Below are 26,063 nucleotides of genomic sequence, written 5' to 3' on the forward strand. Positions count from 1 at the left end.
CCCGTCCCTCATGTCCCAGGCGGCGCGCTCTCGCCAGCGCCCGGGCGCGCCAGCCAATGCGCCCCGGGCCGCAGCAGCTGCTGCGGGGCCAGGGCGCTGGGCCAGCTCTGGCGCGAGGCGCTTGTGATTGGCTGCCCCTAGCCTCAGCCGAGCCCGCCCACCTACCCAGAGCGAAGTTGGGTCCCAGCCCGCTGCCTAGCCTCTGCCTCTCCTCTCCGCCCAGCCAGTGCCCAGCGCCGGGCCCGGATGCGGCCGGGCACTTCCCACAGGCGCCGCAGAGCAGCGGGGGTGCAGGCGGCAGTGGCTGGCGCAGTCCTCGCCCGGCTGGGCCATGAAGGTCGAGTTTGCACCGCTCAACATCCCGCTGGCGCGGCGGCTGCAAACTGTGGCGGTGCTGCAGTGGGTCCTGTACTTCGTGCTCCTGGGTAAGGATCCCGCCCCCGGGCAGCGGCGCGTGGGCTCCGTGTCCTCCCTGGGGATGGTCCGGATTCCAGAACCTGCATAGAACCTTCCAACCCTCTTTCCCCTGTCGGCCACAACAGACAGGTGAAAGAGGGCGTTTGGCGCTAACGTGGACGCTGGTTTATTTCCTCACGAGAACCTCATCGCTAATGGCCGTTTAACTTTATTTTCCCCTGCGTTATTTTTTTTTTTTAATTGAGGTGCACCTTGCCTACAATAAAAGGCGCAGTTATACCGATACAGCTCGATGACTTTTGGCAACTGTATCCACCAAAATGTAACCATGACTCCATCCAACGCTTGAGCACTTTAACCCCTCAAAAGTTGGCAAACTCGTTTCTCGAACTGTAGATTCATAGATGGAAAAGTAATGTCTAAGTAGTTAAAACCTGATTCCTTCGTCTCCCCACCCTCCTGACAAAGAACAGTGTTCCCTTTACCGTTTTGGAGATTTCCTGGATGCATAGCAGTACCTTTCTGTAAAGAAGCCTGCTCATTGCGTTTGGTTGAGCGGTTTCTCTCTAGAAATAATGTGACCAGGGAGCGTGTGTGTTCCAGTTGGTTCCCAAGTTGAGCCCATGAAACATACACGAGCCGAATCATTAGATGGGGCAAAGGTGTTTACTTGGGTTTGTTTCTTCTTCTTCATATTTGTTCTGCTCTTGAAGTACATAGGGGTGATGTGGGAGGAGAGAGGAATTTGGGGGAGACCCTTCTATTGAAACATAAACTCTTCTGAAGGTGAAGATCACGTGTATGCTGTAAGATCATGGATTGTACAGCGTTGGGGTGCCAATAGTAATAAACCCATTGCATTGGAGAGTTTTACACTTTTAAAACTGCTTTTACATTTCGAAAGCCTAATCAGTAGTTCTCAACCCTGGCTCTAGATGAGAATTACTGGAGAAGCTTCTAAAAAATACAGATGCCCAGGCTCTATCCCTGGAATTTATTTATTTATTTATGTATTTATTATTATTATTATTATTTTGAGACTGAGTTTCACTCTTGTTGCCCAGGCTGGAGTGCAATGGGGAGATCTTGGGCTCACCGCAACCTCCGCCTCCTGGGTTCAGGTGATTCTTCTGCCTCAGCCTGCCGAGTAACTGGGGTTACAGGCATGTGCCACCACACCTGGCTAATTTTGTCTTCTTAGTAGAGACGGGGTTTCTCCATGTTGGTCAGGGTGGTCTCGAACTCCCAATCTCAGGTGATCCGCTCGCCTCAGCCTCCCAAAGTGCTGGGATTACAGGCGTGAGCCACCGCGCCCTGCTCATCCCTGGAATTTCTAAGTTGTTTGTTTCAGAATGAAGCCTGTACACCTTTTTTTTTTTTTTTTCCTTTTTCCTCTTTTAAGAACTCTCCAAGTTACTCTCCTGTGCTGCTAGGTAGAATTTACGGAAGAAAAAAAAAAAGTAATTCAAAATGTTAACTCATTAAGTCCTCACAGGCCACACCGTGAGGCAGGGTTGATAACATTACACCCCGTTTTGCTCTGGATCAAAGCACCACCGGGGTAACAACACACAACCTTACCCAGAGGTGCCGTTCTAAGCAACATCCACGATTAACTAGCAATCTTCACAATACCGGTGTGAGGTAAGGACTATTCCTGCAGTCATGGTACAGATGAGGGAACTAAGAGGTGAAGTAAATTGCTCAAGGTGATGCAGCTAGCAGGACATGGTAGAGCTGGTTTCAAACCCAAGTATTCTGCCCAAACTCTCTGCTTTAACCACTAAACTGCTCTCTTTAATGGCCTGAACTTGGAGTCCGACTTCCTAACTGATCATTCAACACATCTCTGATAGCCACTATTCTTTTCTTTCAAGGCACTTATCATTGCTTATATCTGTGTATGGCTGTGGTGGCTTGAGAAAGTTCTCTGTGGCTGTCCTACTCACAAGCTCAGTGAGGGAACACACAGTATGTGTCTGGCCCGTGGAAAATATATGCAAATACTCGAGATATACACAAATACTCGAGATATACACAAACACTTGTTGAATGGCTGTTTCTAGTCTATCACCCAGAATAGGAACTATCCACCCACCAGATTCCTAGAGTATTAACTCATGTAATCCTCACAGCAACCCAGTGAGAGTGACTACCCCTTACCCTCATTTTACCAATGAAGGAACTAGGAGGCAAAGTAAATTACTCAAGATCACATGGCTCAGTAGTGGAAAGTCGAGACACGTGTGACCGCATGTGAGTGGATTAGTGATGAAGACATGACAGGTGCTCCATGACCTTTGCCTAATTTGAATCAAACGACAGTGGTTCTAGATCCAATTCACCTCCATGTTTTTAACGTTTCGCACATTTGACATTTGTGTTAGCAGGAGCATATTTTGTATTATCACATATCTTGGAAATTATATTGTGGGAAATTTCAAACATACAGAAAGTAGACAGAAGAGTATGAATTCCCATATACCCATGACCTAGGTTTATAGTTATTTAATAATTTGCTGTATACGTTTTATCCATTATTTTGCAAACAAATATTTTAAAACAAATCTTTTTTTGTATAATTTTTTTACCTTTTAGGTTCAGGAGTACATGTGCAGGTTTGATATATGGGTAAATTTTGCATCGTGGGGATTGTACAGATTATTTCATCACCCAAATAATCGGCATAGTACTCAGTAGGTATCTTTTCCTCCTCATCCTCCACCCTCCGCCCTTATGTAGGCCACAGTGTCTGTTGTTTCCTTTGTGTCTAGTGAACTCACACATTAAGATATTTTAATACTAAATACTGTAGTTTGCATATTTTAAAAATTAGTATTTTGTGTGTAACCATAGTACTCTTGTCATACCTAGCATAGTTAACAAAAATTGCTTAAAATCATGTAAACCAAGTTCAGATATCCTAAATTGTACCAAAACTACACTTTTTTTCTTGTTCTTTTTTCTCTTTGGTAGAGGTGGGGCCTCCTTATGTTGCCCTGGCTGGTCTCAAACTCCCAGGTGCAAGTGATCCTCCTGCCTCAGCCTCCCAAAGTAATGGGATTACAGGTGTGAGCCGCTGTGCCCAAACAAAATACACTTTTACTGGCAATTTGTTTGAACCCAAATCCAAATAAGACCCACGTGTTATATTTGTTTTTTGTGTCTTTCGTGTAGAACAGTGTCTCCCCTTTGTTTTCTTGTCAATGAAGCCTTGAAGAAACCATTTGACATGGGTCCTGCAGGATGTCTCACTTTGTGAGTTTGTCTGCTCCTTTGTAGGGTTAATTTGTTCCTCTATCCCTTGTATTTCTTTTCAAAGATGGAAGTTAGAGCTAAATGCTTGATGAGATTTAGATGAAACCTTTTGGGCAAGACTTCTTCCCAAGTGTTGATGTGCACTTCATGTTACATCACATCAGGATGCACACACAGTGTGTGCTTGTCCCATTATTTGTGTCTACAATTGGTCAGTGGGTCTAGGAAGGAAGTAATCTGAGGTGATGACTGGCATGCTGCAAACTTTCATCTAGTGATTTAAGTCATGATCCTTGCCTGAATTACTTGTTTTATTTGAAACTGCAAAATGGTGATTTTCTTATTCTATCATTTATTCTTCATTTATTAGCTGGAATTTCTGCAGTTAAAAATACTGTCTCATCATGTAGCACCATTTGACTACCCTACAATTCAATTCTTACAGGAAAGAAAGGATAAATGCTATCTTCTTTCCATTTAATTATCAAGTTTTAAGTAAGGAGTTGATATAATAGTTACTTCCGGTGGTGAAGAAATTTAGAGATTTAAGATCTCTAAATCAAAATTCCAGAATGCATTTTTCTTGCCACCACCAGGAAAGTGAGTTTAAGCTGTTAGTACTTGGAATATATTTTAAAGTAGCAAAATGTTTCATTTAGTAATAAAATCAAACAGTAAGCCCTCCTTCTCTGCCCACCCCCTACACCCCTTCGCAAGCAACAACTGATCTATTTTCTTTTCTTCCTTCCTTCCTTTCTCTCTTTCCTTCCTTCCTTCCTTCCTTCCTTCCTTCCTTCCTTCCTTCCTTCCTTCCTTCCTTCTGGGGTCTCTCTATGTTGTCTAGGCTGGTCTGGAACTCCTGGGCTCGAGGGATCCTCCCACCTTGACCTCTCAAAGTGCTGGGATTACAGGTGTGAGCCACACTGCGCCTGATATGATCTGATCTGTCACCACAGATTAGTTTGCATTTTCTAGAGTTTTGTATAAATGGAATCGCATCATATATACTCTCCTTTTGTCTGGCTTCTTTTACTCAGCATAATTATTTTGAGGCTCTTTCTTATATATATCAGTAGTTCATTGCTTTTTGTTTCTAAGCAGCATTTTCTTCCATGGATATATTGCAATTTGTCCAACCATCTGTTGATGAATATTTGGCTCATAGCTATTATGAATAATACTACCATGAACTTTCACCTACAGATCTTTGTATGAACAGATACTTTCTTTATTCATAGGTAAACCTAAGAATGTAATGGCTTGATTATATGATAGTTGCAGGTTTAACTTTTCCAGGAATCACCAAAGTTTCTTCCAAAGTATTACATCATTTTACATTCTCACTGGCAGCTCATGAGAGTTCTAATTGTTCCATGTCTTTACCATCACTCGTTGCAGTCTATTTAATTTTTGCAACTTTTTTTTCTTGTGATACAGATCAATTTTAATTCTGGCACCTGAAGCTATATAAGGGTATGCTCTATAAACTTCATGGGACTGGCCGGGCACGGTGGCTCATGCCTGTAATCCCAGCACTTTGGGAGGCTGAGGTGGGCAGATCACGAGGTCAGGAGATTGAGACCATCCTGGCTAACACGGTGAAACCCTGTCTCTACTAAAAATATGAAAAAAAAAACAAAAACAAAAAAACTAGCCAGGTGTAGTGGCAGGCACCTGTAATCTCAGCTACTTGGGAGGCTGAGGCAGGAGAATGGCGTGAACGCGGGAGGCGGAGCTTGCAGTGAGCTGAGATCACGCCACTGCACTCCAGCCTGGGCGACAGAGTGAGACTCTGTCTCAAAGAAAGAAAAAAAAAAAACTTCGTGGGACTTTCGTACATGTTCAATAAAGTGACAACTGTGTATTTTAGTATCTAAAAATCAGGAACATACTTTTGAATTGTTTAAACACAATCCACGGAATTAAAAAACAAAGTCAGAAGCCATCCACAATTATACTAATTGTCAACTAAAATTTTATGCTTCATACCTGAGATACAACAGTCAATCTCTAGTAGCGGATACTGAAAATGATCTCAGAGTGTCATCCTTTTGTACTCTATTGGCAAGGTTTCTTGAGTAGATATGTGACTGGCCAAAGGTGGATACAACGAAAACCAGACCAGCAAGTAAAAGTTCTACCACAACTTCTGTAGTTTCCACTTTTTATGCTTTGTCAGTTAAAAGTGAACAATGAGAATTAAATACTTACCTTTACATATTTACAAGGTATGTTATAAAGTATACTTGCTTATAAACATATAAAAATATTTATTGGCCACGCACAATGGCTCACGCCTGTAATCCCAGCACTTTGGGAGGCCGAGGCGGGCAGATCACGAGGTCAGGATATCAAGACCATCCTGGCTAATGTGATGAAACCCTGTCTCTACTAAAAAGCCACCATGCCTGGCATATATATTTTAATGAAATCAGATAATTTTGAAGCAGCCTTGGCATTTCCTTTAAATTTGTCTGGAAATGACCATTGTGTTAGCTTCATGGAAAGGACTCACCAGCTTCTTGGTCTAAGGCTAATGTTTGTCTAAGGCTGGAAAGATACTAATGAGATGTAAACTGTAAGGAGAGAAAAAGAAGATGAGGGCTTTTCCTGGAGGCTGATAGCTAAAACTCAAAGGATTCTAGAAAATGACACAGTAGCAGCCTTTCTTGTCCTTTTCTTTCCGTGTCGGTTCTGGTGAAGAAGGAAGTTACTGCTCTTGAAATTTCCTTATTACTTGGACAAGTTAATGGAAAGTTTAAGCTACATTCATTCTATCCTTTGCTAATGCCTTCTGGGTATGCTGCCTTAAGCTGCCATACTAACTCTGTCCTACCTGTGTTACTTGTCTTTAAAGATCCAGATCTGCTTTATGGCCAAATAAAATCATTGGAAACTCATCATAATCATTTACTCTGAGAATCTGTCTTTGAAATGTTTAGATTTTTTTCCAAAACTGCCTCGCCCATGACTCAAAAGACCAACAGGAAGCCCTCGCCAGTCCTCATATTCTGTTGTCTCATGGCTCCAAACTCTTCTTGTTCTGCTTTATCTAAAATATCTAGCCAGCCTGCTGTGTTGTCTATCACACAATGCTTTGCATAGGAATCTTAAGTGATTGGATCATAATCCATTAGCAAATAGGACTGGATTAACTGGATGGTGAGTGCTGACTTGCCCACACGGTTCCCCCACTGACCACCAGGAGCCAAGAGAATGTTGCTGAGCCCCAATTTTTGCAATTTTAATAAGTGTGTAGTGGTGTCTCATTGTGGCTTTAATTTGCATGTCCTCAATGACTAATGACCGTGAGCATCTTTTCATTTGCATAGTTGCCATCTGTATTCCTTGTTGAAGTATCTGTTTAAATCTTTTGTCTGGTTTTTATTGGATTGCTTGTTTTCCTATTGCTGAGTTTTGAGGGTTCTTGTATACTCTAGATATAAAGTCATTTATCAGCCATAAGCTTTGTATAGATTTTTCTTTCAGTCTATGGATTATCCTTTCAGTCTCTTAACAGTGTCTTTTGAAGAGCAGAAGTTTTAATTTTGATGAAGTCCAATGTATCCATGTTTTTAATAGATTGTGTTGGATGTCATATCTTTAAAATCTTTGCTTAATCCAGCCAGGTGCGGTGGCTCACATCTGTAATCCCAGCACTTTGAGAGGCCGAGGCAGGTGAATAACCTGAGGTCAGGAGTTCGACACCAGCCTGGCCAACGTGGGGAAACCCTGCCTCTACTAAAAATATAAAAATTCGTTGGGCACGATGGCAGGTACCTGTAGTCCCAGCTACTCGGGAGGCTGAAGCAGGAGAATTGCTTGAACCCAGGAAGTGGAGGTTGCAGTGAGCTGAGATCACGCCATTGCACTCCAGCCTGGGTGACAAGAGCAAAAAACTCTGTCTCAATTTAAAAAAAAAAAAAATTCTTTGCTTAATCCAAGGTCACAAAAATTTTCTTCTATATTTTCTCCTACCAGTGTTAATAGTTTTAGGTTTTCCATATAGATCTATGATCTATGTAGGGTTAATTTTTGTGTATGGTACAGTGTCTAAGTTCATTTTTTTTGCGTATGTATAATCCAATTGTTCCAGCTCTTTTTTGAAAGATCACTGTCAGCTCTCTACTGCATTGCCCTTGTGCCTTTATCAAATACCAATTGTCCATATATGCATGGGTTTATTTCTAGACTTTTTATTCTGTGCCATTGATGTGTTTATCTATCTTGATGCCAGTACCATGTTGTTTTGATTATTGTAGTTTTATAATAATTCTTGGAATCAGACATTCAAACTGATTCCAACTTCAAACTTTGTTGGTGTTGTTGTTTTTCAGAGGTGTTTTGATTATTCCAAGTCCTTATAATTTCTATATGCATTTTAGGATCAGGTTGACAATTTCCACACCAAAAAAAGCCTCCTGGGATTTTGACTGGGATTGCTGTTTGAATGGAATTAGCTTATAATTTAATTTGTAGAAAACTAACTGAACTGATTACAGTATATATGTCCTAAAACCAAGAACATTTCTCTTCCATAGCCACAGTACAATTACCCAAATCAGAAAAATATTTCAACAGTTCTCTTACTAAAGTCCTGTGTAGCAAAGGAATCCGCATGTTGTATTTAGTTGTGTTAAACAGAAATTATGGGCAGTCATTGTTTTGGACTGAGCTCCTGCACTAGGCTCCAGCAGATGCGAGCAAACCAAAGTGGAGTCACTCATCCTATGTGCCACATAATCAAACTTGAAACTTCAAGGAAGCAGGAAGATCTCCAAATAGACCGGTTTTCCTGAGATCCAGTCTGCCTGAGTCAGGAAGTCGCCTTTGCTTTAACCTTTATAAAAAAGAAACCTGAAGTGACATGACAATAGCCAATCCACTTTTTCTTCCCTCTTGGTCTGTTTTTCTTGTTTCTACGTTACCCACTCTTCCACCATTACTCGGTAAAAGCTCTCCTTCTGTTTTGCAAAATGGAGGCTGCCCTGATTCATGAATAGTGAATAAAAGTCAATTAGCTCCATAACTAAATTTGCTGTAATTTTGTCTTTTCACATTATGTTGTCTTATTAGTTCCTTTAATCTGGAAAATTTTGAGAAAGTGCATTTTAATATTACACAAGGGATGCTTGGGCTTTTGTAAATGCTAGTGTGTCTCTTTTGTTATGGATTATCTCCATGGATTTGTTTGAGCTATACAGAGTATTTGTGTTTATGGAAACCTTCCTGAAATATTCAGAACATGAGGCTGGTTTCAACGAGATGTTTGTTATAATTTATTTGCCTTCTTCAGGCAAGGAAGTAGGTTCAAGATTGACTGTGCTATAAAACAAGAAAAATGTATTTCCCTGTAGGCAACACTTTTTAAAAGCAGTGTAGCATAAACCCACATATGAAGAAAACTAGGCTGCAAAATTCTGCAAAGGGGTCTGATGAGATTTGTCTTTTAGCACAACCCTTAAAAACTCTGGGAGGCAAGTTCTCTTAAAATAGAAATTTTTAAAATCAGAAGAATTTACACTTACATTCTTATGTTCCACAGATGGCACAGATAGGTATTTTAAAAATATAGTGTCTCTGGGAATAAGAAGGGAAAGAAGTGCTAATGGATTTTTATCTCTGAATTTTACTTACTTTCTCCATACTATGTTAAATGGTTAAAATAAGTATGGAAACAGCTTTCATGCAGAAAAATATGAAAATTTTTTGGATGAGAATAGGAAGAAAGAATACATATACAAGTTAAAGTCTTAAATTATTTCTTAATTACGGTCATTATTTAATGCAAGTAGACAAATGTTCAATGGTTTTCACAATGTTTTGGCTGATGCAGGTTGTTCATGGAGATTTTATAGAACAATTTCACTTATTGTAAATAGCTAGGTGAGTGGAATGGAGTCAGAAAGGGTAGAGACAACAGAGGAAAAATCATTAATGTATGGGAATTGTCTGTGTAAGCGTTTAAGCGCTTTCCAGAAGCCACAGACCTGGCCACCGCTCCTTGCCAAAAATCTTCAATTCTTGGAAACTGAAAATTTACATCCCTAATTTTGCTGGACCAACCCTTCTCCAACTCTCCAGACACCAACTACGTATTCTATAGTTCAGTTCTGATGCTGTGTACCTGGAGCTAGGTCTCACAGGTGAAGAGCTCAATCTACAAGACTGCCCCAAATTTAGATGCCAACCACAAGTCCAGGTTGGCACTTGTGCTTCTTTCTGACTGGCTACAAATTAAGGATTTACACAACCTCCTCCTTGAACTCTGTCATTTGCTATGATGGCTCACAGCGCTCAGGAAAACACTTATGTTTGGCATTTTATTTTAATGGATATGATAAAGGATATAGATGATAAGGTACCTAGGTAGAGGTCTGGAAGGTTCCAAAGCACAGGAGCTTCTGTCCTCTTGGCACTGGGGTACACCAATCTCTCAGCTTGTCATTGTGTTCACCAACCCAGAAGCTGTCTGAACTCTGGACTTTATGGAGCCTTCCTCATTTAGGCATGATCAGTTAGTAACATGATCAGTCACTAACTCCATTTCCAGCCCTCTCCTCTCCCTGAGGATGGGAGTGGGGCTGCAGGTTCCAAGCGTCTAGTGACTGCTTAGTCTTTCGGTGACCAGCCACCATCCTGGAGTCCACCAAGAGTTGCCTCATTAGAAGAAAAGACATTGCTGTCACTCAGGAAGTTCCAAGGGATTGGAAGCTCAGCATCAGGACTGGGGTTCAAATATTAGAACAAAAGATGGAAAGATGTACCTAGCACCCCTGTTGATCAGGAAATTACAATAGTTTTAGGAGCCCTAAGCCAGGAACTGGGGGCAGAGACCAAATATTATTATGTCACAGACACGGTTTTTGGTACTTACAACTAACAATACTGCGTTATACACTTGTTTACACAAATGTTTGTTACGAGGGTAGACGGCATGTTAAGTGCTCTTACCATAATAAAATCAAAATTTTTTTTTTTTTTTTTTTTGAGACGGAGTCTTGCTCTGTTGCCCGGGCTGGAGTGCAGTGGCCGGATCTCAGCTCACTGCAAGCTCCGCCTCCCGGGTCCACGCCATTCTCCTGCCTCAGCCTCTGGAGTAGCTGGGACTACAGGCGCCCGCCACCTCCCCCGGCTAGTTTTTTTTGTATTTTTAGTAGAGACGGGGTTTCACCGTGTTAGCCAGGATGGTCTCGATCTCCTGACCTCGTGATCCGCCCGTCTCGGCCTCCCAAAGTGCTGGGATTACAGGCTTGAGCCACCGCGCCCGGCCTAAAATCAAAATTTTTGAAAACATATTCTTTTTTATCTAGATTTAGCAACTTTTTAGCATTTTGCCACATTTGCTTTCTCTCCCTCTCACCACACGCACACACACACACACTTTGTTGTTGCTGCTGAACAATTTAGAAGAAACTAAGTTGTAAACATCATAACACTTGAATACTATAGCATGTATCGCTTGAAAACAAGAATTTTCTGTATAATCAAAATCCTACTATCATACCCAAGAAATGTATCAGGGATATGATAATCTTATTTAATACATGGTTTATATTCAAATTTCCTTAATTGTCTTCAACTTTTCCTTTATAGGTAGACCAGTTCCTATAGCTTTTATTTGTTTTTAAAGCTTTTATAAGGTTGATTATTTTTAAACAGCCCAAGTCAGTTATCTTGTAGAGTGCCCCCGCCAACCTGGACTTGGCTAAGGTGACAGAGTGTATTTCCCATTAGATCCTATGAGGAGGCATCATGTCATTTTGTCCCTTTATTGATGGTGCTAAATTCAGTGATCACGCATACACTTTGCTGGAGCCCTACTTGTTTCAAACATGTAGTAAGTTTCCAGTGATGGGGGCATTGTGGCACTCTTCACAGTAGCCAAAGGTGGGAGCAACCCAAATGTCCATCAACAGATGCATGAATAAGCAGATTACAGTGTATGTGTATTTGGGAATATTGTTCAGCCATAAAAAGGAATGAAGTACTGATACATGCTACAACATGGATGAACCTCAAAACCTTGATGTTAAACAAAGATCTACAAAAAACTTGATGTTAAACAAAAGTCTACAAAAGGTCACCTATTATACCATGCCATTCATATGAATATTGACAGTGGGTACATCCATAGAAACAGACTACAGCCAGGTACAGTGGCTCATACCTGTCATCCCAGCAGTTTGGAAGGCTGAGACAGGAGGATCGGTTGAGCTCAGGAGTTCAAGAGTAGCCTGGGCAACATGGCAAGATCCTATCTTTATGAAAAATACAAAAAGTATCCAGGTATCATGGTGCGCACCTCTAGTCCCAGCTATTTGGGAGGCTAAGGTGGTAGGATGACCTGAGCCCGAGAGTCGAGGCTGCAGTGAGCCATGTTCACGCCACTGCACTGCAGCCTGAGTGACGAAGTGAGACCCTGTCTCAAAAAAAAGAAAAAGAAAAAGAGACAGACTACAGATTGGTAATTGCCAGTGGTGGAGGGGAGGGAGGAATGGGGAGTAACCGCTTAATGGGTAAAGGGTTTTATTTTGAAATAAGGGGGATGTTTGGGAACTAGATGGTGCTAATAGTTGCACAACATTGTGAATTAAATGCCACCGGAGTGTTCTCTTTAAAATCACTAGTTTTTTATGTTACGTGAATTTCACTTAAATTAAAAGAAAAAAAAAGGGCCAGGAACAGTGGCTCACACTTGTAATCCCAGCACTTTGGGAGGCTGAGGTGGGTGTATCACCTGAGGTCAGGAGTTCTAGCCCCCAGCCTGGCAAACATGGCGAAACCCCGTCTCTACTAAAAATACAAAAATTAGCTGGGCATAGTGGCACGTGCCTGTAATCTCAGCTACTTGGGAAGCCGAGGCAGGAGAATCACTTGAACCCAGGAGGTGGAGGTTCAGTGAGCCGAGATCACACCATTGCACTCCAGCCTGGGCGACAGAGTGAGACTCTGTTTCAAAAAAAAAAAAAAAAAAAGTGAGTGAGGGACAGCTTCCTCAACAATATGGAGAAAGTAGAATCTATGTGAGCTGAGTGAAAATAGAGTGTCATTGATAGGAAGCCGAGTTGTGGTTTTTAATCCAGAATATAGATAAATCAACTCAGCTAAAATTCAGGACTTAAACTCAACTTGGTTTGTGAATCTAGACAACTTTTGAAGTTATCAACATGAGTTTTGAGAGCTGCACAATGTAATGGCGTAGACCTTTGTATCTTCCTCTTCTCTTTGAACTCCAATTTAGAAGAATCAAGTTACCTTGAATTGCTTAATGAGATAAAAATAGAAAATAGAGATTATCTAGTCACCTAGTTTTTATAGTGTTTTCTTCTTTCAATCCCATTTAGAATCAAAGGATTACAGGATCAGGTGCAGTGGCTCACGCCTGTAATCCCAACACTTTGGGAGGCCGAGGTGGGCAGATCACCTGAGGTCAGGAGTTCGAGACCAACTTGGCCATCATGGTGAAACCCCGTCTCTACTGAAACTACAAAGATTAGCCGGTCAGGGTAGCATGTGCCTGCAATCCCAACTACTCGGGAGGCTGAGGCAGGAGAATCCCTTGAACCCAAGAGGCGGAGGTTGCAGTGAGCTGAGATCATGTCATTATATTCCAGTCTGGGCAACGGAGTGAGACTCTGTCTCACACACACACACACACAAAAACAAAAACAAAAAAACACCAAGAATCAAAGGATTACAAAACTATTGTGATGTTCTTTATGATTTGAAACAAAAAAATGTATGCAGTGTCTAGAGTGGGAATTTAAATTAGAACAACTTCTTTGGATAGCAAAATATCGAAGTGTATCAGATGACAAAGGTATTTCCGCTTAGCCATCCAGTATTTCCCTTTTTTTTTTTTTTTGAGACAGAGTCTCGCTCTGTTGCCTGGGCCAGAGTGCAATGGTGCAGTCCCAGCTCACTGCAACCTCTGCCTCCTAGATTCAAATGATTCTCCTGCCTCAGCCTCCCAGATAGCTGGGATTATAGGCGACTGCCACCATGCCCAGCTAATTTTTGTATTTTTAGTAGAGATGGGGTTTCACCATGTTGGCCAGGCTGGTCTCAAATGCCTGACCTCATGATCCACCTGCTTCGGCCTCCCAAAGTGCTGGGATTGCAAGCGTGAGCCACCATGCCTAGCTGTATTTTACTTATTATTATCTTATGGAAGTAAATCAAAATGTGGGGAAACTTTATGCAAGATTACATTTATAGAGAAAAATTGTTAGAATCACAGCTATTTAAAATGAAGAGAGGGGTTGAATTAGCACTGACAATCAATGGAATGTTGGTCAGTCATTAAAAATAACATTGTAATACCAAGCAGCTAATGTGAAATAACTGTAAGTGATAAAATACAAAACTTTAAAAAATGTGTGATCAGCCATATTAAAGAAACATAACCTGTTCACAGGGGAAAAAAAGTCCAAAAGGAAAATTTTAAAATTAGTTTTTGTTGAGTGACAGGAACTTGTCTGATGTCCTGTCTGCATCTACATTTTGCATTCTCCAAATCTGTAATAGTAAAGAAAGTCATTATAACAGTGGCTCACATTTGATGACCAGTAGTTCTGTGCCAGGCACTGTACACTCTTATGTTACTTATTCCCTTTGTGGTGTTTGGAAACATGAGCTGTCACAAGCCCATTTTACTGGCAGCGCAATTGAGGATCAAGAGCTCATAGAATTTGTCTCAGGTCAGGAAGCTTGTCAGTGGCAAATTCTGATTAGCAGTTCAATTCCAGACCTACATCTTAATTACACATGCAAAACATGTAATGAGCATTAAAGAGATATATAGTATGTATAGAAAATAGAGGTTATCTAGTCACCTAGTTTTTATAGTGTTTTCTTCTTCTTCTTCTTTTTCTTTCTTTTTTTTTTTGAGACAGAGTCTCTCTCTTGTTGCCCAACCTGGAGTGCAATGGCATGATCTCGGCTCACTACAAACTCCACCTCTTGGGTTCAAGAGATTCTCCTGCCTTAACCTCCCAAATAGCTGGGACTACAGGCACCCACCACCACACCCCACCAATTTTTGTATTTTTAGTAGAGACTGGATGTCTCTATGTTGGCCAGGCTGGTCTCGAACTCCTGACCTCAGGTATCCACCCACCTCAGCCTCCCAAAGTGCTGGGATTACAGGCATGAGCCATTGCTCCTGATTGTGTTTTCTTCTTTTGATGCAAAACATGTAATGAGCATTAAAGGGATATGCAGCATGTATTCAGGTATTCAGGGGTCGGTTAGTGGAATATTGAATTAGTAGCTTGGGGACATTATTTTTGGATCTGTTCCTGGCTCACTCTGTGATTAAAATTAGGTCAGTTTGCTTTTGGTGTCAGTTTTTCCATCTTTGTAGAAAGGAAAACAGAACCTCCCACTTGCCTGCTTCTTTATGCTTATGAACCTGCTTATGCACCTGTAGTAAGTTAGTCTACAGTGTTATTACCATTAGCTGGAGGACAGTGTGGCTTTGTGAAAAAGTGCATAGGTTTAAGGATTAGGCAGATCCAGCTGCAAATCATTTGGACACTCAAATTCCCTAAGCCTTAGTTTCTTTCTTTCTTTTTTTTTTCTTTGAGACGGAGTCTCGCTTTGTTGCCCAGGCTGGAGTGCAGTGGCACCATCTCGGCTCACTGCAAGCTCTGCCTCCTCCCAGGTTCACGTCATTCTCCTGCCTCAGCCTTCCAAGTAACTGGGATTACAGGTGCCCGCCACCATGCCCAGCTAATTTTTGTATTTTTAGTAGAGATGGGGTTTCATCATGTTGTCCTGAGCCTCAGTTTCTACAACTGTAAAATGGGGCAGTAACGTGTACCTTGGGGGTTGCAAGGAGGAATAAACGAGATGCTCCATATGCAGGGAAGGAGAATGGCTCTCCACTCAATAACTGCTCTTTCCCTTCCCTGTTTCACTGTAGCTTACCTGATCAAACTTTGAGTACAAAAAAATGAGGCCCATGTAAGTTTCCTGTCATTTTTTTGCACATCTTATCCAAATAAACAGATAACTAACCAATAGTGGCAAATCAGCAGTACTCAGATCTGGATAGAAGAAAGCGAAGGAAGCAAAATAGAATGATCCTGGTAGGAATGAGGGTGGAAGGCACTCTTTACAGCGTGCTTTGGACTCATGGAAACTTTTCTGGCAGGTCCAGAAGGAAACAGGTACCCCACGGAGGTGTGGAGGACACATGCTCCCTTAACCTTTCATCCAGTCTTTTAACCTTTAACCAACTCTGGAGAGAGCAGCAAGTCCGTTTCCTGACTGGGTTCAGTGATATATCTGAGAAATGTATTGATTTATATGTATCAAGAAATATAAATAGGCTGGGCGCGGTGGCTCATGCCTGTAATCCCAACACTTTGGGAGGCTGAGGTGGGTGGGTCACTTGAAGTCAGGAGTTTGAGACCAGACTAGCCAACATGGTGAAACCCCGTCTCTACTGAAAAATACAAAAATTAGCTGGGCGTGGTGGTGCGCGCCTGTAATCCCAGCTACCTGGAAGGCTGAGGCAGGAGAATCGCTTGAACCCAGGAGGTGGAGGCTGCAGTGAGCCGAGATTGCACCATGCACTCTAGTGTGGGAAACAGAGCGAGACTCCGTCTCAAAAAAAAAAAAAAGAAAAAATGTAAATAAATGTTCTGTTTTTGGTAAAACATATATGTCAGTAGATATGTGTATATTTCAATAATAGATTAAGGTGCTATTTATCTACTATCCACTTTGGTGGATAACTTGGGGACAGGGTTGTCTTTAACAAAGTTGATTGGCAGTAGATAAGAGTTTGGGAGTGGAAACGAACCCCAGATTGGAGACTACAGTGTGTTATAGAAGAGAAAGCAGCAACAGCACTCCTTAAAGTCATAGTAGCTGGCATTTAGTGAAGGTTTACTATGTGCCAAGCTTTATGTCTTCATGTACATCCTCTTTCTCTTGTTAGCATGTTTCTCTTTTCATAATTTTTAAATTGTAGTATATAACATAGACATTTAAAAAACGTATAGCTGAGCTACATGTGTTACTTGAAGGTAACCACTCTTGTCAATACCATCCAAGTCAAGTTTTGACAGTTTTTGCCCTGTGTATTTTGAAGCTATGTTATTAGGCACATAAATAATTAGGATTGCTCTCTCATTATCAAATGTTGCAAGAAGTGATGCATGCTAAGATCTGAAGAGTCCCACCTTTGCTATTTCAGTCTCTGACAGTAGAGTTCCTGAAAATGAAGTTTGTTGCTAGAATGGGCCTTCTTTGTGGACACATGAATAATGGTTGCTCGGTCAAGATAGGAAGATAGGATTTCCTGTAGTAGGAAATTCTCCACATCCCTCCTGTCAGTGCTGATCCTTCCATATATTCACAGAGGAGAGGTGATGTAAAGCTATGATTAAGTAGTTAGACTTTAAATTCAGACAGATCAACCACTTAAATGCTGTGTGGCTTGGGCACCTCAATCCCTCTATAAGCTTCCATTTTCTCTTCTTTAGAAAGAACATTATGGCTCGGTGTTTCCTCTACCCATTCCTTCCACCTCGCCCTTCAAAACTAAAAAGAGTACTATGGCTACTTTATTGGTATGTGGCTACATGAGGATTAAATAAAAATAGCTTGGCAGGGTCCATAACACAATACTTGGCATATAGTAAGCATCCAATAAATGTTAAATAATACTATGTCATCACTGTCTTGTTGTATTACCTTACCTGAACTGAGGCTCGGTTTAACATATCTTGTATGTATGAATCCCCCTGCCGTGGACCACTGCAGCGAGCAGATACTAACAGACTCTGATTCCATGAGACTTTTTCTTTTCTTACAGGGCAGATGTCCATTGCAATCACTGTGATGCTGATCATACACAACTATTGGTTCCTTTACATCCCTTATTTGACGTGGCTTTACTTTGACTGGCATACCCCAGAGCAAGGAGGCAGGAGATCCAGCTGGATCAAAAATTGGACTCTTTGGAAACACTTTAAGGACTATTTTCCAATTCATGTGAGTACAATTGTTTTAAAAAGTATTATGTTGAGTTAGGAGAAGAGTGGAAATTTGTTTTCATCACATACATCTCAAGCTTCTTTTTCAGAGGGGGTGTCTTAATCTGCTTTGTGCTGCTAAAACAGAATACCAAAGACTAGGTAATTTATAAAGAAAACAAATTTATTTCTCACAGTTGTGGAGGCTGGGAAGGCCAATACCAAAGATGTTGGCATCTGGCAAGAGCCTTCCTGCTGCAACAGCCCACAGCGCAAGGTGGAAGGGCAGGAGAGGCCAAGAAAGAGCAAGAGGGGGTTGAATTCATTCTTTTTTAAGGAACTTATTCCCAAGACAGCAAACCCCCTTCTATGATAACGGCATTAATCCATTAACTCTGCTTTCATTCCTAATCACGTTTCATTAGGCCCCACCTCCAACACTGTTGCATTGGGGATTAAATTTTTAAACACTTACTTTTGAGGGACACATTCAAATCATAGCAGGGAGAAAGGCTGCAATTTGATTCCAATTACTAAATGAACTGTAAGCTGACTTGATAAAATCTAGAAGGTTGTATATAAAGGAATCTGGGCTCAGAAGATGGTTTGGAAATTTGGAAACAGCTCCAACCCAGGGAACAAAAATGAGTCATGTTCTCCATTGTCTCTTGACACAAAAACTAGTCCTTTTGTTTCTCATTGGAAAATAATAAGGGAATTTTCTTTTTTTTTTTTAAATCTCAATATGAATGTGCCATAGCTCATCAAAACTCAAGATTTGGATCCAAGTCACAACTATATATTTGGGTTTCACCCCCATGGAATATTGGCGGTTGGAGCCTTTGGGAATTTTTCTACAAATTATTCCGACTTCAAGGAGCTGTTTCCTGGCTTTACTTCATATCTTCATGTGCTGCCACTTTGGTTCTGGTGTCCTGTCTTCCGAGAATATATGATGAGTATTGGTAAGTGATGGCGGATCACTGCTTCCACAGTGCTTTGGGGTAGCAGGAGCACACAGAACATTTCCTCACAGGCCCATGTGTGTTTATGGTCTCTTAGAGTAAAACCTGTTTTATCCTCATCTGGCACTTCCTCTGTGGTCTGGGTGTTTCCTGCCCTCCCCCACTGGACTGTAAGTGTCAGAAAGACACAAACTGTGTCTTCTTTTCTGTTCCATCCTAAGTATCCAGCATGGTGCCTGGAACATAGAAATGTTCAATGAATATTAACACAATGATCAAATAAAGTAATGAATGCATTTTGTGTATTCAGATGTAGAAGAAGAAATCATGGATCAAGTAAGTGACAAATCACTTACTTGCCTTGGAGAGGCACCGTGCACGCTGTTACGAATACTAGAAATGGAAAATGTCTTTCGTTGTGTCTTGAAGTATCAGCAGCGATAAAACTAAACATATTCAACTTGCTGTCTTCCTAGATTAAAAATAACTTGGCTCAGAAATAAGAGTCCAGGCCGGGCGCGGTGGCTCACTCCTGTAATCCCAGCACTTTAGGAGGCTGAGGTGGGCAGATCTCTTGAGCCCAGGAGGTTGAGACCAGCCTGGGCCACATGACAAAACCCTGTCTCTACAAAAAATGCAAAAATTAGCTGGGCATGGTGGCACCCATCTGTAGTCCCAGCTACTTGGGAGGCTGAGGTGGAAGGATCAGCTGAGCTTGGGAAGTCAAGGCTGCAGTTACTGGAAATGGCACCCCTGCACTCCAGCCTGGGTGACAGAATGAGACCCAATCACAATTAAAAAATTAAATACAAAGAGACGAGAGCAGTGGCTCATGCCTGTAATCCCAGCACTTTGGGGGCTGAGGTGGGCTGGAGCACTTGAGGCCAGGAGTTCGAGACCAGCCTTGCCAACATAGTGAAACCCCGTCTCTACTAAAAATACAAAAATTAGGGCATGGTAGTAGGCGCCTATAATCCCAGCTACTCAGGAGGCTGAGGTGGGGGAACTGCTTGAACCCAGTAGGTGGAGGTTGCAGTGAGCCAACGTCGTGCCACTGCACTCCAGCCTGGGTGACAGAGCGAGACTACGTCTCAAAAAAGAAAGAAGGAAAGAAAATAATTGTTCATGGTTTTCTAGATTTTTATTACGTCCTATTAATTTCTCAAGTGATTATTGTCATTATATACCTGGTAGGATATCACTAAGCACCCAAGGACCAGGATTCACGGCTGGATTTTCAGGTTCTGTTTCTGTTTTCAAAGTCCAGCCTGGTCCACAGGGCACACTAGAGGGCGCACTAAACCCTCCAAGCTATCCCGCATCTGGCCTGCAGAGGGTGCACTATCCCCCTCTTAACCACCAAAGGTCTGGTTGGGGGGGAATTACTTCTCCTCCTTGTTTTGTATACATTGTTTTAGAGTTTTATAAAAGGAAGAAAATTACAGGGAAAAATGTTTAAGTTTCACAAAAGCACAGAAACATATTTAAAGTGTTTGCTTATTCAAAGCATTGCCGCAGGTGAGTTTGAGTCGTAGAGTTAAGAGCAGGTTGGGCAAATTTATGGCCCAAGAGATGTGGGTACCCCTTTCTCCATGGCCATATCAGACGCATATACTCCATCTTAGAGTCTGTCTCCTTATAGTGCCCCTATAGCCACTGCAGTTTACTAGAGCTGGCTTTGGAGAGGAAACCTGTTTGCAATCACTGGTTTCTTTGTTTGTTTGTTTTGTTTTTGTTTTTGAGACGGAGTTTCGCTCTTGTTGCCCAGGCTGGAGAACAATGGTGTGATCTTGGCTCACGGCAACCTCCACCTCCCAGGTTAGAGTGATTCTCCTCCCTCAGCCTCCCGAGCAGCTGGGATTACAGGCATGCTCCCCCACCCCCGGCTATTTTTGTATTTTTAGCGGAGACGGGGTTTCTCCCTGTTGGTCAGGCTGGTCTGGAACTTCCGACCTCAGGTGATCCGCCCGCCTTGGCCTCCCAAACTTCTGGGATTACAGGCATGAGCCACTGCGCCCAGCAATCACTGGTTTCTGACATCATGAATTATTTTCTGTGGTACAACCTTCCTTTCTCTAAAAGGTAAATAGAAATATTCAAACTTTCAGCCAGTGGAGGTTTGGACTATCCTTGTCTCTAAGTCTAGAGAGTTATCTATACTTCCCAGAACCAGATTCCTAGGACAGCCCTTGGTCCAAGGCTGCCCCTCTTGACTGTGCCTGCCCAGGTGGCTGCCTCTCTGGGAGTGAAAGACTGACAGACATAGGCACCAGACCTCATTTCAGAGGGCCTTTGCTGACAGCACTCTGTTTTGCTCTTACGCAAGAGGATTCTGCATCTGTGAGTTCTTTTAAATCCCACCTCCAACCCATTTCTCTTGTCCCATTTTGTGTATATCTATACCTATCAGGTGTCAGCCAGAGCCAACTGTGTTTCAGGTTCGTACTCCTTTCTGTTTACCCCTTAAGCCTGGACAGGTAACAGGATCAGATCACAAGAGCCATATATACCATACAGAGAACTTTCGGTTTTATCTTGTAGATAAGCCATAGGGAACTTGGAGGGATTTTGAGCAAAGGAGGGATCTGATGGATTTGGTGTAATAGAAAGATAATTCAGGCAGCAGCTTGGAAAGTGGTTACAGGCAGGTAGGCCTGGAGACTGATGATGGAAGAGGCCTGTTGGGTGATGAAGGGAGAGGTGATAAGGGCTAAGCTAACAGTGGCAATGGCACTGGAGATACAGAAGAGGAGATTAATATCAAAAATATCTGATAGAGTCACTAAGACTTAGTGATTGATTCATCCTCATGAAGGCAGCAACTGTATTTTGTCATTATCAACATCTAGCCCTGTACCTGGCCTATAGCAAATGCTCAATAAATGCTTTCAAATGAATGTGGTGGCTAAGAAAGGAGAAGGTGGCTACATATGGAAGAAGCTGTGTTTTGATCAGGTAGATGATGGTCCCATTCACCTTGATAAGTAATGTTGGAAGAGGGACCACTTTGAGGGAGAATTTAATGCATTTGGTTTTGAGACGTGTAGTTCAAGGTGTCTTAGAGCTGTCAATATAGATATGTCAATTGGGCAATTGGAGATATGAGCCTGGAACCTGAGGAGGAAGATCTCCTGACAGATGGGTTTGGGAGAACTCAGCACACATAAATGGTATTTGAATCCATGGGTGTAGATGAGGTTAGAGGACAAGAGAGATAAGGAAGGACCCCTAAGAAATAACAGCATTGAAAGATGGCCTGAAGACAAGGAACCTGAGGGAAAACTGAGAAGTGGCCAGAGGCAAGCTAGGAGAGCCAGGGGTGTGGAAACCAAAGAGACCCTCTTCCTGGTGGAAGAGATGCACCCATCTCTCACTCAGGTTCACACAGAGCAGAATGGCATGCCTTGACCTCAGTGAAGGTTCGAACCCATCTGGGCAGGCTCAGGCTCTCTACCTCTAACCCAGCATCCTCTGCCTCTTAAGAGGTCAGTGGGTCATTCAGAATCCTGTCATAATTCCTCCCATAATAGAAACCCATAGTAAAATTAGCATACCATTTTCTTCAAGAGATGAGATATGCTATGTCTTTATAAAGCCTGTCTAACACATTCTGTTATGACTAAATAAAAATGGATAAAACCCAGAATGGAAAGACACATAAGACATTAAAAAGTGATTATTTCTGAAATGTAGTTCAAGAATGGTTTGTATTTTTGTCTTTATTCTTTCCTATATTTTCCTCAGTATGCAGAACATGTGAAATCTGAAAAGGAATCTTTTAAGTTATTTTTACATGGGAAAGCCTGAAATATAGACTGAACAATTATCAAACTGTTTTAAATGAACAATTTACCAAAGGCAGACTATCCATATTGGAAACATGTAGAGATCTGGCAAGTGATCTAGATTGTCAAATGTCTTGATTTTTTTTAAATTTTTAACCACTTTGTATCAGTTCATTTTCACACTGCTGCTAAAGACATTCCAAGACTGGGAAGAAAAAGAGGATTGAAATACTTATAGTTCTACATGGCTGAGGAGGCCTCATAATCATGGCGGAAGGCAAGGAGGAGCAAGTCACATCTTACATGGATGGCGGCAAAGAGAGAGCTTGTGCAGGGAAACTCCTCTTTATAAAACAATCAGATCTCGTGGAACTTATTCACTATCATGAGAACAGCATGAGAAAGACCTGCCCCCACGAGTCAGTTACCTCCAACTTGGTCCCTTCCATGACATGAAGGAATTGTGAGAGTTACAATTCAAGATGAGATTTAGGCGGGGACACAGCCAAATGCTATCACATTTATATTATAAATCCAGGTTTGGAAAATAATGATCCATATAGAATATCTGAAAACAGGCCATTGGATATTCAGAAAATCCACTGCAGCCTCTTGGAGAATATACTTTTTGGTTCTGTGTAAAACTTTGCCAGGATAAATATCATGGCCACCACATACAGCTGTGCAGGTTGCGCACTGAACAACTCCAGGGGCAGGGGATCCTTTTACTTAGAATGCAATATAAATGGTGTCCTGTAGAGTTCAGCAGTGCACAGCCTACCTAAACAAACAAGTGGTAAACCTACTAATGACTGAATGGCATTTTAAAGACCTAGCCCACTACCTGCCAAAATGTTAACTTATTAATAGAATACATTACCAAAGATTTGACTATGAAAAATTACAAACTTACAAAGTGCTCCAAAGGTAAGCAGTGTAGGAAATTTTGTTAAATGTTTACTATTGTCATGGAATATTATGATAAAACATTGTAATTTTTTTTTAGAGGATAACTAGTTACACTTTTTGTTTTATTCATTAAGGGCTAGTTTCAGTTTCCAAGAAAAGTGTGTCCTATGTGGTAAGCAAGGAGGGAGGTGGAAACATCTCTGTCATTGTCCTTGGGGGTGCAAAAGAATCACTGGATGCCCATCCTGGAAAGTCCACTCTGTTCATCCGCCAGCGGAAAGGATTTGTTAAAATTGCTTTGACCTATGGGTAAGTGGCTTTTTTTTTCTTTTATAAAGTAGTGGGTCAGCAAAGTAAAGACAGTATTAAACAAACCACGAAGAAGTAAGGTGATTTTCTAGCCCTTAAAGACCTCCTCCAAATCCATCTGACAGTAAAAGCAGGTGTGGATGTTCTTGGGGAATGGAATATGACCTTTTTACTACAGTAGCTCAATGCCATGACATTCAGCAATTAAACTTAACTCTAAAAGCAAAACAATGAGAACAACAACAAACACCAACATTCTATACACACAGTGTAATTTTCCAGCCAAATCAACAGTGGCCAAAGCTACAGATAAAAGAGAAGCTTCCTGGAACCCTAATTTTCTATAGAATAAAATCCCATCAATGGCTAGCCTGCTGAAATTCCTCCCTAAAGAATGTCAAGTTTAAGACAGTTTCAATGAACGTGAAATTAGCAATACAGGAAGGCTTGGGCACATTTAAAAATTTTTCAGAGTTTGTTGCAAGAGTCAGCTAAACAGAATAAATTATTTGAATCCTTTTCATTGAATATTCTCACCCGTCCCCTTTGTTGTTGCAGCGCCTCTCTGGTCCCAGTGTTTTCTTTTGGTGAAAATGAACTGTTCAAACAAGTTGACAACCCCGAAGGCTCATGGATTAGGACTGTTCAAGATAAACTACAGAAGATCATGGGGTTTGCTTTGCCCCTGTTTCATGCCAGGGGAGTTTTTCAGTACAATTTTGGCCTAATGCCCTATAGGAAAGCCATCCACACTGTTGGTATGTACATAAAATGACTACAATGATCAGCTTTCTTTAAGCAGTGTTTCTTGTTATTGATTGAGATGCTAATGCAAGGGAAGTGGCTTTGAGTAAGAACTTCCTGAAATAATAATCCTGTAGATGTCATTTGAGTTTTGTTTCTGGTATTCCTTTTATTTATGAAATGACTACATTTTCCACTAGAATAGGAATTGATGACTTTCAAGAATACTGCTATTGAATTACAAGTAAAATCCAATTTTCAAAATAAAATTTCTAATACTCTATAATGAATCTATTTCTCTGTGCCAGCCGATTATAATATAGCAATTCTCTGATGACAAGTTATACCAGAGTTTATGGATAGATGAACATTTTCATGTGATAAGTGTCCTCATTATACTCAGTTCACATAGGCATCAGTTTCTATAGCAAAAGGTTTTTTTTTTTTTTTTTTTTTTTTTTTTTGCAGCTAGCTATTTTATGTATATTCTGCTATTCTGCTATAGACTCATTTTATTTTTTTTATTTCCGTAGGTTTTTGGGAAACAGGTGGTATTTGGTTACATGAATAAGTTCTTTAGTGGTGATTTCTGAGATTTTGGTGCACCCATCACCACAGCAGTGTATACTCTACCCAACATGTAGTCTTTTATTCCTCACCCCTCTCCTGCTCTTTCCCCCGAGTCCCCAAAGTCCATTGTATCATTCTTAATACCTTTGTGTCCTCATAACTTAGCTCCTACTTATGAGTGAGAACATACGATGTTTGGTTTTCCATTCCTGAATTACTTCACTTAGAATAGTGTTTCCAATTCCATCCAGGTTACTGCAAATGCCATTATTTCATTACTTCTTATGGCTAAGTAGTAGTCCATGGTGTTTATATATATATATATATATATAACAATTTCCTTATCCACTCAATGACTGATGGGCATTTGGGCTGGTACCATATTTTTGCAATTGCAAATTGTGCTGCTATAAACATGTGTGTGCAAGTGTATTTTTCGTATAATGACTTCTTTCCCTCTGGGTAGATACCCAGTAGTGGGATTGCTAGATCAAATGGTAGTTCTACTTTGAATTCTTTAAGGAATCTCTACAGTTTTCCCTAGTGGTTGTACCAGTTTACACTCCTACCAGCAGCGTGAAAGTGTTCCCTTTTCACTACATCCACACCAACATCTATTATTTTTTGATTTTTTGATTATGGCCATTCTTGCAGGAGTAAGGTAGTATTGCATTATGATTTTGATTTGCATTTCGCTGATCATTAGTGATGTTGAGCATTTTTTCATATGTTTATTGGGCATTTGTATCTCTTCTTTTCAGAATTATCTATTCATTTCCTTAGCCCACTTTTTGATGGGATCGTTTGTTTTATTCTTGCTGATTTGTTTGCATTCCTTGTCGATTCTGCTGTTAGTTAGACTCATTTTAGTTTAAAAAGCTGCATGTTCGGGAGAATCCAGTTGAGGGAGGAGGGTGAAGACCATGTTGATAAAAATACTGAGGAGTTGGCCAAGTGACCATGTTGATAAAAACACTGAAGAGTTGGCCAAGTGTGGTGTCACACACCTGTAATCCCAGCACTTTGGGAGGCTGAGACAGGAGGAATGCCTGAGCCCAGAAGTTCGAGACCAGACTGGCAACAAAGCTGGACCTCATCTCTACTAAAAATTTTAA

At 41.3% G+C, this 26,063-nt stretch overlaps 1 protein-coding gene and 1 pseudogene across 1 annotated transcript in view; one reads left to right on the top strand and one right to left on the bottom strand.

Moving 5' to 3' along the window:
• Positions 1–215: 215 nt before the first annotated feature.
• MOGAT1 (monoacylglycerol O-acyltransferase 1) overlaps positions 216–26,063 on the top strand; it is a 42,405-nt gene continuing 16,557 nt past the window's right edge. The window contains exons 1-5 of the mRNA XM_023222224.2: positions 216–425; positions 17,507–17,685; positions 18,427–18,631; positions 23,460–23,634; positions 24,193–24,392. Of these exons, the coding sequence (XP_023077992.1) occupies positions 332–425; positions 17,507–17,685; positions 18,427–18,631; positions 23,460–23,634; positions 24,193–24,392 (853 nt within the window). The 5' untranslated portion in view covers positions 216–331. The remainder of the gene's footprint in view (positions 426–17,506; positions 17,686–18,426; positions 18,632–23,459; positions 23,635–24,192; positions 24,393–26,063) is intronic.
• Positions 6,317–9,321, bottom strand: LOC111545531 (annotated as a pseudogene).

This window comes from Piliocolobus tephrosceles, chromosome 11 (assembly GCF_002776525.5).
Source record: "Piliocolobus tephrosceles isolate RC106 chromosome 11, ASM277652v3, whole genome shotgun sequence".
Classification (NCBI taxonomy): domain Eukaryota; kingdom Metazoa; phylum Chordata; class Mammalia; order Primates; family Cercopithecidae; genus Piliocolobus; species Piliocolobus tephrosceles.